The sequence below is a fragment of the Pseudophryne corroboree genome, chromosome 6, assembly GCF_028390025.1.
Source record: "Pseudophryne corroboree isolate aPseCor3 chromosome 6, aPseCor3.hap2, whole genome shotgun sequence".
NCBI lineage: Eukaryota > Metazoa > Chordata > Amphibia > Anura > Myobatrachidae > Pseudophryne > Pseudophryne corroboree.
The window spans coordinates 566,739,344-566,754,277 of NC_086449.1; the positions used below are offsets into that span (position 1 = coordinate 566,739,344).

At 44.2% G+C, this 14,934-nt stretch overlaps 1 protein-coding gene across 1 annotated transcript in view; it reads left to right on the forward strand.

Annotated features, from left to right (window-relative positions):
• Positions 1 to 298: 298 nt before the first annotated feature.
• The window catches only part of PAH (phenylalanine hydroxylase), a 126,567-nt gene continuing 111,931 nt past the window's right edge, over positions 299 to 14,934 (forward strand). Inside the window, exon 1 of the mRNA XM_063927793.1 lies at positions 299 to 409. Within this exon, the coding sequence (XP_063783863.1) occupies positions 365 to 409 (45 nt within the window). The 5' untranslated portion in view covers positions 299 to 364. The remainder of the gene's footprint in view (positions 410 to 14,934) is intronic.

Here is a 14,934-nt window from a genome sequence, read left to right on the forward strand (position 1 = left end):
AGGAACAGAGCATTTTCTCCCTCATGGAGAGGGTCAGGTAGGCAAGTATGCCGTACAGGCATTACACGTTTCAGATAAAACCAGGAAGCTGTCTCAATGTCAATGTGTTGTGTTGATCAGAACCACGTGTATCTCTTCATAACTAGATCAGTGAGGAGGAGTGTTGGGTTTCAGCTACTCACATGATGGAAGCTCCTCCTAAAGCAAATTGTGGTTGCAGGGATTTGGGCGAGGGGGCGTTTTGTAAAAAACAGAATATTTACATGAGAGCAAGTCTATAAATAAGCACTTCTTTGCACTGACATCTATTCTAAAACTTCACACAAGTGCATTGACCTCTGTGCTGCTGAGTTTATCTCAAACAATGATGAATGCAAATGGCTGCAAAATGAATGGGGGACACACCTATGTAAGTAGTCTCATTCTTTGCCCATATCAAAGGAAACAAGTTTGCTTTTATTATCAAAACTATTAATGGTGAATAATATAAAAACATTACACTATATTTTAGATGATGGTACTGTAGTCATTAAGTTCAGAATGTCTTGATATGTTTACAGTACTGTATTTTTTCTGATTTTTTTCACCTTTTTCTGGTGCTGATTTAAAATGTCAGTGGGGCATATGTACTAAAACTTGGAGAGAGATACAGTGGATAGAGATAAAGTACCAACTAGTCAGTTCCTAACGGCCATGTTATAGGCTGTGTTTGAAGAATTACATTTAGGAGCTGGTTGGTTAATACTTTGTCTCCATCCACTTTATTTCTCTCCAAGGATTAGTACATAGCCCCCTTTATCACTCTCTACTTTGCCCATACTTGCCTACCTGACCCTCTCCATGAGGGAGAAAATGCTCTGTTCCTGGACTTTCCTGGTAATGTATGATTGCCATCACCTGTGGTGAAACACCTTTCTTATCAATTACCTAGCTCACCACAGGTGATGGCAATCATACATTACCAGGAAAGTCCAGGAACAGAGCATTTTCTCCCTCATGGAGAGGGTCAGGTAGGCAAGTATGACTTTGCCTCTCTTCAAGACTTGATACATATGCCCTAGAAAGTCCTCAAACATAAAACACACTGTCAGTCTTTGGGACTGCTTCAAGAAAGGGTTTCAGCAACACATGACATATTTTGAGATAGTCATCACTCTACCCACTGATTGTGCATTTAAATCACTGTATAATATGTACCGCTATAATGTAAAATAAAAAAGTATAATCTGGATAGGTTACAACAATTATATAATTGATTGATGGGTTTAGCCATTATTTTTCTGATACTTCGTAACACGTTTTACTGGAAAAAAAATGTGAAAAACTTTCTTTAGAAAATAGGTATATTTTATTTTCAACACAGACCTTTGTAGGAAAAAATAAGAATGAATACACCATATCTCCCATGCTATATCTAAATAACCCTTATTATACCATTCAATTTATCAGCATATTGTTTCTTAGCAGTGAGAATTATTTGTTCACCAACAAATCTACCAGCTATTTTCTTTAAGAACTAAGCTACAGTTAAAATATCCCAGTAAGATAATCAAGATATACTGTTTATATAGTATATGTTAAGCTTTGTGTTTTTTTTGTTTGTTATTGCATTATTTCTATAATACAGTATTTTCTTTATGATCTGAACTAAGAAATGCTTGCAGAGTAATACTGGGCTTACGTTATACAGTTACCTTGGCGATATTTCTATTATTTGCGGCTTGCCCAGATAATTGTACAGTGTATGCGGATGACCGACTTGAAAAAATACATATGTGTCCTCATACATATAGCCTCAATATGCAATGCAGCGCAATATGTCTGGTGAGTGAGCTGCCAGGTCCTGTGCAAGTCTGCTAGGGCCGGGCTTCATTTTTTCCTGAAAAGATGTCTTAGTCGCAACACGATGTGGCATGGACACACCAGGAGACTGTGCTGATTAATTTTATGTGTGACACTTGCATATCTGTGTGCAACTGAGTCTGTATACAGCACAACAGAACTAGGCATGAAAAAAAGCCATGGTCGCTGTCACACACAGATATACGTCGCAGATCAAATTAATTAGCACAAGTACTGCAAATCAAGATGCAAAAAAGATGCTAGCAGAGTCTCACAGGACCTGGCGTTCTGAGGGGGGCTGCAGCAGTGATATATGAGGACACATTTGTATTTATGAGTCAGACATGCCATATTGTCCAGTATGTCCACCTGAAGCAATATTTTTTAAGTTGCAAAACGTCCCCATGGGGCAGTGTATGCACCTGCCGCTGCCAACTGACAGACAATTCCCCTATTCCTTCACAGGGGAGGAACGGGGAATTGTCTCCTCCCCAGTGAAGGAATCATACACCACAAGATATTTCACAGTATATTGCCTCAATGGGTGGTCTTCAGTTTACGGCGGCTGGGCTCCTGACAACCAGCATACCGGCGCCTGAATCCCGACCGCCGGCATACCGACAGCTTTTCTCTCTCTTGGGGGTCCACGACCCTCCTGGAGGGAGAATAGATAGTGTGGCGCGCGTAGTGCGCCACTGTGCCCGCAGAGTGGCGAGCGCAGAGATCACGCAAGGGGCTCATTTGTGCTCGCCCAGCTGTCGGTATGCCAGTGGTCGGGATTCCGGCGCCGGTATTCTGGCCGCCGGGAGCCTGACCGCCGGCATAACATGCTACACCCGCCTGAATATCTGCTGGGTTACAGGATGTCAGATAAAGGGCTAAATGTAATAGCCTTTGGGTTGCCAAAGGTGCGGGACTTTGTGCGAGTCGGCCCGTTTTTTTAAAGCAGCAATCATTTTCAAGGCAAACACAGGTTGGTTTTGCCATTTAAATGATTGCTGCTTTAAAAAAATAGGCAGACTCACAGAAAGTCCTGCACCTCCAGCAACTCAGAGGCTATTACATTTAGCCCAAAATGTTTGTTGATCTGGCAGGCATTTTATCTGACCGTGTATGAAAGTGATGTGTGTTGAGATGAGGCAGGTGATTCAGAGCCTTTCCTGTCATACTAATTTATAAGCCAGAGTTCTGACTGTATAAAGTATATGAAAAATGCAAAGACTATATTAGAAATAACTTCTTTGTATTATTCTAATCATTTTTAAAATCAAAACTCTGGAGCAAAAAGTCTATGACAGGTGAAGCAGTGCCTTCCCCGCCTATTCTTTCTGCACATCTCTGGTCAAATCTCACCAATGTTCTAGCAGTATATACTGCTGCACCTGTGTATAACGCCCCCTTGGGCTCATATATTGTGAGTAAATCTGGCTCTGGTACAAACCAGTGCCTCCTGAGCCATTTACCTCACCACACGTCCCTGGCTATGTGTCCCGTACTGTAAACAACTGCAGATGTTTCAGATTAAGACAACATACACATCTTTTCATTTAGTGGGAGAATGTGTTGTTAGGAAGGAAAAAATATTCCTACAAATAAAATGAGGAAAGTCAAATGAGGTCTGATCTTTTCTGGGGGTTTAAGTTCTGCATCCGTGCATCCTAGTATTTTCAAAACACTAGTATTTATCTCTTTATTAAACATGACATAATTTGTTTAATTTATTACAACCCTCCCACCCCCCCCCACTAAATCTAAGCTTTAAATTAGTTCTATATGAAAAGGTACTTTGGCCGGTATCCAATTAGTAATTACCGCAGCTAAGGGGTTGGCCCGGGGCTATACAATTATCCCTGACAAGAGATTTGAGGCATCCGAAGCATGAATCACAATATGCAGCCGCCTCAGACCCGTTTTTGCGTGATAATGCATGGGTCCGGTAACATCCCAGCTCCCATGTGTATCAGCTGAAAACAGGTCATATACTGCACAATAAATAAAACTGGCTATAATTTGATAGCCTGACATGCTAACGGGCTATTTTAGCCCGTTTTTGACATGCAATTGGATATTGGCCTTTATATCAATTATATGTATAAATATATAAACATTTCATACAATGGCGGGAGATAAGAAATGTGATATTACATATAACCTTGTTATCGACCTCACCATAAACTGTTATCCTCTGTTATTAGCCATTTCAGACACAGAAAAGTATCCTTCAATGTTTTTCTGTAGGCGGTGCACAGGAAAAATGACCTCTAAATTCATAAAGTACACTTAGGTCTTACAAGCGTCTGAAATCTTAACATAAAAGAATCTATCTTATATAATACTATTAAGATTTTAAGCTACTTAATTGATATAATACTTTTTTTTTTTAAATGCTATTATTAATGTTTCTTTCTAATGAGGGCTTACAGTAAGTGACTGGCAGAGACAGGTCTAGGGTCTGTAAATCTGGTGTACTGTATGTTGCTCCTGAACTGCCTACACAGATAAAATGTGTTTATGTGACATCAGTGTGCAATTGCACCTTCCCAATACTAAGTGCAAAAGACACATATCATAACATATCATTTGTATTTATGCTTACAGTATATCCACCTCTGCATAGCCCACTGTTGTATTGACAGGCTACTGTATCACCAAACTTTTGTAAGAAGAGAGGCAGTTTAATGGCCTGCGAATCTGCATGGTGTAAGCTCAGTTCCAGAACTCTGCATGGTGTAAGCTCAGTTCCAGAACTCTGCATGGTGTATGCTCAGTTCCAGAATGCTGCATGGTGTATGCTCAGTTCCAGAACTCTGCATGGTGTATGCTCAGTTCCAGAACTCTGCATGGTGTATGCTGAGTTCCAGAACACTGCATGGTGTATGCTCATTTCCAGAACTCTGCATGGTGTATGCTGAGTTCCAGAGCTCTGCATGGTGTATGCTGAGTTCCAGAGCTCTGCATGGTGTATGCTCAGTTCCAGAACTCTGTATGGTGTATGCTCAGTTCCAGAATGCTGCATGGTGTATGCTCAGTTCCAGAACTCTGCATGGTGTATGCTCAGTTCCAGAACTCTGCATGGTGTATGCTCAGTTCCAGAACTCTGCATGGTGTATGCTGAGTTCCAGAACTCTGCATGGTGTATGCTCACTTCCAGAACTCTGCATGGTGTATGCTCACTTCCAGAACTCTGCATGGTGTATGCTGAGTTCCAGAACTCTATATGGTGTATGCTGAGTTCCAGAGCTCTGTATGGTGTGTGCTCAGTTCCAGAACTCTGTATGGTGTATGCTCAGTTCCAGAACTCTGCATGGTGTATGCTCAGTTCCAGAACTCTGCATGGTGTATGCTCAGTTCCAGAACTCTGCATGGTGTATGCTCGGATCCAGAACGCTTCATGGTGTATGCTCAGTTCCAGAACTCTGCATGGTGTATGCTCAGTTCCAGAACTCTGCATGGTGTATGCTCAGTCTCAGAACTCTGCAGGGTGTATGCTCAGTCTCAGAACTCTGCAGGGTGTATGCTCAGTTCCAGAACTCTGCATGGTGTATGCTCAGTTCCAGAACTCTGCAGGGTGTATGCTCAATTCCAGAATGCTGCAGGGTGTATGCTCAGTTCAAGAACGCTGCATGGTGTATGCTCAGTCTCAGATCTCTGCATGGTGTATGCTCAGTTCCAGAACTCTGCATGGTGTATGCTCAGTTCCAGAACGCTGCATGGTGTATGCTCAGTCTCAGATCTCTGCATGGTGTATGCTTAGTTCCAGAACATGCGCAGTGCATAAACTCTCTGTTGTCAGCTCCCTTTTATACACATAATTAATAAACTTAAAATAAAGACTCAGAAATATATTTGCCAGGGAAAAAGGTCAGCTTTCATTTATTTAGACAGAAAGTATGGTGTCAAAGAAAGAACGGCCTAACCATTATGTAAAGGATAAATAACTGATAAACTGTGAGTCAACTGCCCTCACTCCACCTTAAGAAATCAAATAATGATGGGGACAACTGCTAGCTCATCTGTACTAATCCAACTTGAATGCGAGCCAACTGCCAGCTGATTTGGGATATTATTCTTAAAATGATGGCCAACTGCTACCCATCCCCAACAACTTGAGGCACCCAAAGTCCCTTCCCAATGATACAAAAAGGCCAACCTAGACAGGTGGTGCTGCTGATCCCAGTAGGGTGATAAAAGCCTAACTCATGCACTGGTGGGGAGAGCACCTCATGAAACAGTTCATTACAACAAAAAGGGTCAGTTCTGACCCAGTCAAAACCTAAACTAGGATGGGAGGGTAGGCAACAAAATCCAGGAAGGAGACCTCTCCCTAACTCTAACACCAATATAAACTAAATGACCCTCCCACATATACCTAAACCCCCTATGACTGGTCCATAAACTCTATCAGACTACCATCCTAACTGTACCAGCAATCAACCCTTCAGGCTCCTAAATGTGACCTGACCCGTGGCCTAGAGGTTCATGCTACATCGGTCATATGAAATGACCTCTGCATTCTAAAACAAACAAAATACACTCCACAAACATGAGTACATTCAACTCTGCCCCAGACCCCTAGAGATTAGATCTACAGTACTGATTTGCTGAACCCACAAGCTCCCCACATTTGTCAATTATATCATTTGAGGGCTGCAAATTCAAGTGAGATCCCACAAGTCAACTTTTTTCCCCATAGGCTGCCCTTTAACCTATAGTTTTCTTGGAGGATTGTTGTTTGACTGAGAAAATTACTTTGATATTTTAGCCTCTTGTCATTGTATGACTTAATTTTGTGGTTTCCTATCATGCTATTATACAGGCCACTGTGTAAGGGAGAATATCTCACTGTAAAAAAAAAAATTCTAAAGAAATGGAAACCAATTTACTAGCTAGTTATATAATATGGGAAAACAAACATAGATTTATCAAAGCTTGGAGTGAGATAAAGTGGAGAGACATAAAGTACCAACCAATCACCTTCTGTCATTTTTCAAATACAGCCTGTAACATGACAGTTAGAGGCTGATTGGCTAGTATTTTATCTCTATTAACTTTGTCTCTCTCCAAGCTTTGATAAATCTCCGCCATCAATGCTGAACAACTCATAGTTGCTTTATTGCTGTCATATTGCTCTATCAGCTGGGAGGCGGATCTTCCATCAGCCATTTATATTATTGGCTTTCCTGCAGTTAACTCCTATAATCAATAAGGGATCCAGTCTGTAGGTTGACAGTAACTAAGTCGACAGTATCTAGATCGATAACTATTGGTTGACAGTAACTAGGTTGATAGGGTCTCTAGGTCGACAGAGTCTCTAGGTCGACATGTTCTTGGACAACAGGTCCAAAGGTCGACATGAGTTTTTCACAATTTTTTTATTTTTTTGACCTTTTTCATACTTAACCATCCACGTGGACTACGATTGGGAATAGTAACATGTGCCCAACGCAGTGATGCCTAAGCATGGCGAGTGAAGCGAGCCATGCGAGTGTACACGGTGCACTAATTGGGGTTCCTGGTCACTGTACGGAGAAAACAACACCAAAAAAACATAAAAAACTCATGTCAACATTTTGACCTGTTTACCTTGGCCATGTCAACCTAGAGACCCTGTTGACCTAGTTACTGTCGACCAATAGTGCTCGACCTAGTTACTGTCAACCTAGTTACTGTTGACCTTGCATACCACACCCACTACAAAGTGGGGACCACTTTGCACCCCAACAATCAGAGATCTACTTAATGCACTAGACACCAGAGTGTGGTTACATTTATATACCAGACATTTGGTTGGTGTTTAGATTTCTATTCTTTATATACCAGACATTTGGTTGGTGTTTAGATTTATATTATAGCCTCCAACCAGACTGTGCTCAGCTTCAGATGTTATCCAGCAGATTGAGGTGCTTTGTATACTAGCCATAAATTGTGGTTAGCTTTGTATAGTAGTGCCAGGGGTTAAAGTGGGGGGAACGAGGTGGAACTGAGTTCCACCACCTGTAATGGTAGGGGGAACTAGTTCCTCCACCTCCATTGCCATACACAGTAATTAAAAAAAAAATCTGCCCGTCACCTATATCAGTAGATGATGCAGGTGGCGCTAGTGTTACTGATAAGCTGCAGCCACCTCCCCCTTCCTCAGGTTCTTGTTGCTCCATGGTCCTCCTCCATGTACAGCCCACCTCTCCTGGTACTGACACATGATGTGTCTGTTGGACAGCATTCATCTCCTCCCCGGGTCCCAGTGGCTTCCTTTTTCGGCATAGCATATTGTCATTCTGTCACTGCTGCTGAAGTGAAGAGGAGGCATGAAGAGGAGCAGGCTCTATGCATCTTGAAGAGGATGGAGGGACAAGAGAGATGGGGGAGCTGCTGGAGGGATACAGGGCATGGAGCTGCTGGAGGGACACAGGCAGTGAGCTGATGGAGTGACAGAGGCAGATATATGTATAAGGGACACTACTGTGGGCATTATGTGTAAAACCAGCACTACTGTGGGCATTATGTGTAAATGGCACTACTATTATGGGCATTATGTGTAAGGGCATAATGCTTATAAGAGGCACTACTACTGTGGGCATTTTGTGTATAAGCGGCACTTCTGTGGACATTATGTGTATAAGTGGCACTACTGTGTGGCCACTGGCGTATCTATAATGGGTTCAGCTGCACCCATTTTTTTTATTTTTATAAACTCACTCCTCCGGAGTCCTGTGCCGACATCAGCGTGCTGTTAAATCACTGTAAAAATAGCACAGCTGACATTTTCATGGAGTTCTGCACAGCGCAGTAGAGAACTCACTTGAAGATGCTAGTGCTCAGCATCTAGTGCTCAGACTCTCAGTGCTCCCAGCAGAGAGGAGGGGGCCCGGAAGAAAGAAGGCCACACACGGGCCTCCTCCTCTCTTAAAGCACCCCCGTGTGTAGTATAACATGTATAGAGGGTACCATTGGTACCATTGTGTAGTGCAATGTGAATAAAGGGCACTAATGAGTGACATAACCTGAATAAGGGGCATTACTATGTGGTGTAATATGACTCAGGGGCACAACATTAGAGATGAGCGCCTGAAATTTTTCGGGTTTTGTGTTTTGGTTTTGGGTTCGGTTCCGCGGCCGTGTTTTGGGTTCGACCGCGTTTTGGCAAAACCTCACCGAATTTTTTTTGTCGGATTCGGGTGTGTTTTGGATTCGGGTGTTTTTTTCAAAAAACACTAAAAAACAGCTTAAATCATAGAATTTGGGGGTCATTTTGATCCCAAAGTATTATTAACCTCAAAAACCATAATTTACACTCATTTTCAGTCTATTCTGAATACCTCACACCTCACAATATTATTTTTAGTCCTAAAATTTGCACCGAGGTCGCTGTGTGAGTAAGATAAGCGACCCTAGTGGCCGACACAAACACCGGGCCCATCTAGGAGTGGCACTGCAGTGTCACGCAGGATGTCCCTTCCAAAAAACCCTCCCCAAACAGCACATGACGCAAAGAAAAAAAGAGGCGCAATGAGGTAGCTGTGTGAGTAAGATTAGCGACCCTAGTGGCCGACACAAACACCGGGCCCATTTAGGAGTGGCACTGCAGTGTCACGCAGGATGTCCCTTCCAAAAAACCCTCCCCAATCAGCACATGATGCAAAGAAAAAGGTTAGGTGGTATACAATTATGGACGGGCTGCCGAGTGCCGACACAGAGGTAGCCACAGCCGTGAACTACCGCACTGTACTGTGTCTGCTGCTAATATATAGACTGGTTGATAAAGAGATAGTATACTCGTAACTAGTATGTATGTATAAAGAAAGAAAAAAAAACCACGGTTAGGTGGTATATACAATTATGGACGGGCTGCCGAGTGCCGACACAGAGGTAGCCACAGCCGTGAACTACCGCACTGTACTGTGTCTGCTGCTAATATATAGACTGGTTGATAAAGAGATAGTATACTCGTAACTAGTATGTATGTATAAAGAAAGAAAAAAAAACCACGGTTAGGTGGTATATACAATTATGGACGGGCTGCCGAGTGCCGACACAGAGGTAGCCACAGCCGTGAACTACCGCACTGTACTGTGTCTGCTGCTAATATATAGACTGGTTGATAAAGAGATAGTATACTCGTAACTAGTATGTATGTATAAAGAAAGAAAAAAAAACCACGGTTAGGTGGTATATACAATTATGGACGGGCTGCCGAGTGCCGACACAGAGGTAGCCACAGCCGTGAACTACCGCACTGTACTGTGTCTGCTGCTAATATATAGACTGGTTGATAAAGAGATAGTATACTCGTAACTAGTATGTATGTATAAAGAAAGAAAAAAAAAACCACGGTTAGGTGGTATATACAATTATGGACGGGCTGCCGAGTGCCGACACAGAGGTAGCCACAGCCGTGAACTACCGCACTGTACTGTGTCTGCTGCTAATATATAGACTGGTTGATAAAGAGATAGTATACTCGTAACTAGTATGTATGTATAAAGAAAGAAAAAAAAACCACGGTTAGGTGGTATATACAATTATGGACGGGCTGCCGAGTGCCGACACAGAGGTAGCCACAGCCGTGAACTACCGCACTGTACTGTGTCTGCTGCTAATATATAGACTGGTTGATAAAGAGATAGTATACTCGTAACTAGTATGTATGTATAAAGAAAGAAAAAAAAAACACGGTTAGGTGGTATATACAATTATGGACGGGCTGCCGAGTGCCGACACAGAGGTAGCCACAGCCGTGAACTACCGCACTGTACTGTGTCTGCTGCTAATATATAGACTGGTTGATAAAGAGATAGTATACTCGTAACTAGTATGTATGTATAAAGAAAGAAAAAAAAACCACGGTTAGGTGGTATATACAATTATGGACGGGCTGCCGAGTGCCGACACAGAGGTAGCCACAGCCGTGAACTACCGCACTGTACTGTGTCTGCTGCTAATATATAGACTGGTTGATAAAGAGATAGTATACTCGTAACTAGTATGTATGTATAAAGAAAGAAAAAAAAACCACGGTTAGGTGGTATATACAATTATGGACGGGCTGCCGAGTGCCGACACAGAGGTAGCCACAGCCGTGAACTACCGCACTGTACTGTGTCTGCTGCTAATATATAGACTGGTTGATAAAGAGATAGTATACTCGTAACTAGTATGTATGTATAAAGAAAGAAAAAAAAACCACGGTTAGGTGGTATATACAATTATGGACGGGCTGCCGAGTGCCGACACAGAGGTAGCCACAGCCGTGAACTACCGCACTGTACTGTGTCTGCTGCTAATATATAGACTGGTTGATAAAGAGATAGTATACTCGTAACTAGTATGTATGTATAAAGAAAGAAAAAAAAACCACGGTTAGGTGGTATATACAATTATGGACGGGCTGCCGAGTGCCGACACAGAGGTAGCCACAGCCGTGAACTACCGCACTGTACTGTGTCTGCTGCTAATATATAGACTGGTTGATAAAGAGATAGTATACTCGTAACTAGTATGTATGTATAAAGAAAGAAAAAAAAACCACGGTTAGGTGGTATATACAATTATGGACGGGCTGCCGAGTGCCGACACAGAGGTAGCCACAGCCGTGAACTACCGCACTGTACTGTGTCTGCTGCTAATATATAGACTGGTTGATAAAGAGATAGTATACTCGTAACTAGTATGTATGTATAAAGAAAGAAAAAAAAACCACGGTTAGGTGGTATATACAATTATGGACGGGCTGCCGAGTGCCGACACAGAGGTAGCCACAGCCGTGAACTACCGCACTGTACTGTGTCTGCTGCTAATATATAGACTGGTTGATAAAGAGATAGTATACTCGTAACTAGTATGTATGTATAAAGAAAGAAAAAAAAACCACGGTTAGGTGGTATATACAATTATGGACGGGCTGCCGAGTGCCGACACAGAGGTAGCCACAGCCGTGAACTACCGCACTGTACTGTGTCTGCTGCTAATATAGACTGGTTGATAAAGAGATAGTATACTACTAATATTATATACTGGTGGTCAGGTCACTGGTCACTAGTCACACTGGCAGTGGCACTCCTGCAGCAAAAGTGTGCACTGTTTAATTTTAATATAATATTATGTACTCCTGGCTCCTGCTATAACCTATAACTGGCACTGCAGTAGTGCTCCCCAGTCTCCCCCACAATTATAAGCTGTGTGAGCTGAGCAGTCAGACAGATATATAATATATATAGATGATGCAGCACACTGGCCTGAGCCTGAGCAGTGCACACAGATATGGTATGTGACTGAGTCACTGTGTGCTGTGTATCGCTTTTTTCAGGCAGAGAACGGATTATAAATAAAAGTGGTGGTCACTGGTCACTATCAGCAAAACTCTGCACTGTACACTACTGAGTACTCCTAATGCTCCCCAAAATTAGTAAATCAAGTGTCTCTCTAATCTATTCTAATTCTAAACGGAGAGGACGCCAGCCACGTCCTCTCCCTATCAATCTCAATGCACGTGTGAAAATGGCGGCGACGCGCGGCTCCTTATATAGAATCCGAGTCTCGCGATAGAATCCGAGCCTCGCGAGAATCCGACAGCGTCATGATGACGTTCGGGCGCGCTCGGGTTAACCGAGCAAGGCGGGAAGATCCGAGTCGCTCGGACCCGTGAAAAAAAACATGAAGTTCTGGCGGGTTCGGATTCAGAGAAACCGAACCCGCTCATCTCTACACAACATGTGGTGTATTGTAAATAAGATTGTGCTACTGAGTGGTATCATTTGAATTTGGGGTACTATTATGTGACCACGCTGCTTTTTTGTGAGATCAATGTCCCCTTATAAAGTATGGTAAGTAGGGAAATTATAGTTGCAGAGGGGTGTGAATAACACTAGAACTTGCCCTGGCTCTGCTTAATGTTAGGATGTGGGGGGGGGGGGGGGGGTAGGTGGTGGGGTAAATCAGTTCCACCACCTCTCCAGGACCACTTTAAGCCCTGAGTAGTGCCATACATGAACCACCAGATTGGGGATTACTTTGCAAGGGTGGTATTCAGTATGCCGACTGACGGGATCCCGGCGCACAGTATACCGGCGCCGGGATCCCGACAGCCGGCATACCGACACTTATTCTACCTCGTGGGGGTCCACGACCCCCCTGGAGGGAGAATAAAATAGCGCGGCGCACGTAGCGCACCACCGTGCCTGTAGCGTGGCGAGCGCAGCGAGCCCGCAAGGGGCTCATTTGCGCTCGCCACACTGACGGTAAGCCAGCGGTCGGGCTCCCGGCGCCGGTATGCTGGTCGACGGGAGCCCGACCGCCAGCAGATCGTAGTGAACCCCTTTGCAAAACAGCCAACATATCAGGGACCCCAGGATATAAAATTGTCAATATGATATACTGCCAATGTTATTAAACAGTTTAATATGTAAAAAATGTGTAAATACTCCCAGCACTACAAATGTGTTGTACAAACTGTAGGAGCGCACAGTACACATTATGCCATACAGAAACCCAAGTTGACATTATGTCACATTGCCCCCTCATGCTGCTGATGTGGCTATATGTGGTTGTCAATTACCCTTAGTCACTTATTGTTAATCTGGCACTGCAGGTCAGTTGTTGTATGTTCGGCACTAAATTAAAATATCATTAGCATACCTCCCAACATTTGACCTTATGGAAGAGGGATCTACTGCGCCGGAGGTTCAGCAGCAGCCGGAAAGGGGACGGGGCCTTGTCAGAAAAGGGCGGAGCTTGCCGTCTGACCCCCATTTCCGGCATTTTGTGGGCGTGAGCATCTCCCACCTCACTCCGCAGCATCTGTTAAGTGATCACCGGCTCCTTTGCATAGCAGAGCAGCGGTGATCACAGGATCTCGCACTTGCCCCCCCCCCCTCCCGCGGGACACTATGACCTGCGGGTGGGACAGCGGGACAGTGTCCGAATAGAGGGACTGTCCCGCTGAAATTGGGACAGTTGGGAGGTATGTCATTAGTACACAGATCATTATATACTGTCCACTATAATTATCTCTGTAATTCAGTGTCATGCGGTGCGTTAAATGGATGGAGAGGCACTGACTAATTAACACCCCACCACACACCCATATGAAAAAATAAAGGGCATGGGGCTCCAAGTACTTAATGAAAACCAGCACCAGGCTCAACCAGCAAGGGGGATAATGCCATAGCAGGAGGGACACTCAGTGTGGGGTCCCCCTGCCATCACATTAACCACCTGTAAACTGGTCAGCCCAGAGCTGGAATTCCTTAGAAAGAAGGGACACCCAAAAATAAAATGTGGTCCCCCTTCCTGAGCAACAACCAGCACTGGGCTGAGTGCTGTGCCCCGCACCCCTGATGGCGGTGGGTGCGGGGTTCATGGTAAGACAATATTCTTTACAGGTGGCCTACAGGTCCAAGCAAGCCTGCCCAAGCATGCCGACACTTGGAGAACCACAAGTGCCAGCATGCCCGGACATTAAGGGCCCGCTGGCACCTGTAGTCCGCCTGTAAGGAAAAAATAAAAATAAAAACACCACACCATATGTTTTAATAGTTTATTGTACTGCATCTTCACCTGGGGATGGCGGCCTTTCAGTTCTTTTTCATAGCCACCGCTCCCCAGGGCTTCCAGCATCTTCTCTCTTCGGGAACTCTTCCCAGCTCCCTCCCTGCCGATGGACTGTCCAGCTGCTGCCTCGCACTGGCTTATATAAGCCAGTCGAGGGGGTGGGGCGATGACATAGCAAGCCATGATTGGCTCACGGCGGGCATCTTGAATTTAAAAAATGACGATGTGGCGCCATTTTTGAAATGGGTACCTGCTGCCGAACTCTGCCAAATGGCTAGCAGGCACTGAATCCTCCCGGATCCAGGCCTGCCACCATCCACACTATGTTCGCTGGGTCCCGCTGTCACGAACCTGTTGTGTCCCGCCACATATGCTCGCTACCCAGCGGATACAGTCAGCTGGGCCAATCATATCTCCCAGACTGACTGAGGCCCCTGTACTGGCGCCCCTTTTGTGCACTTTTTCAATGGGCTTTCAAGGCCCATAGCTTGGCCGCGCCCCCTGCCCGCCCCCGCTTGCTGAAGTTTACTATTGTCAGCGGGAGGC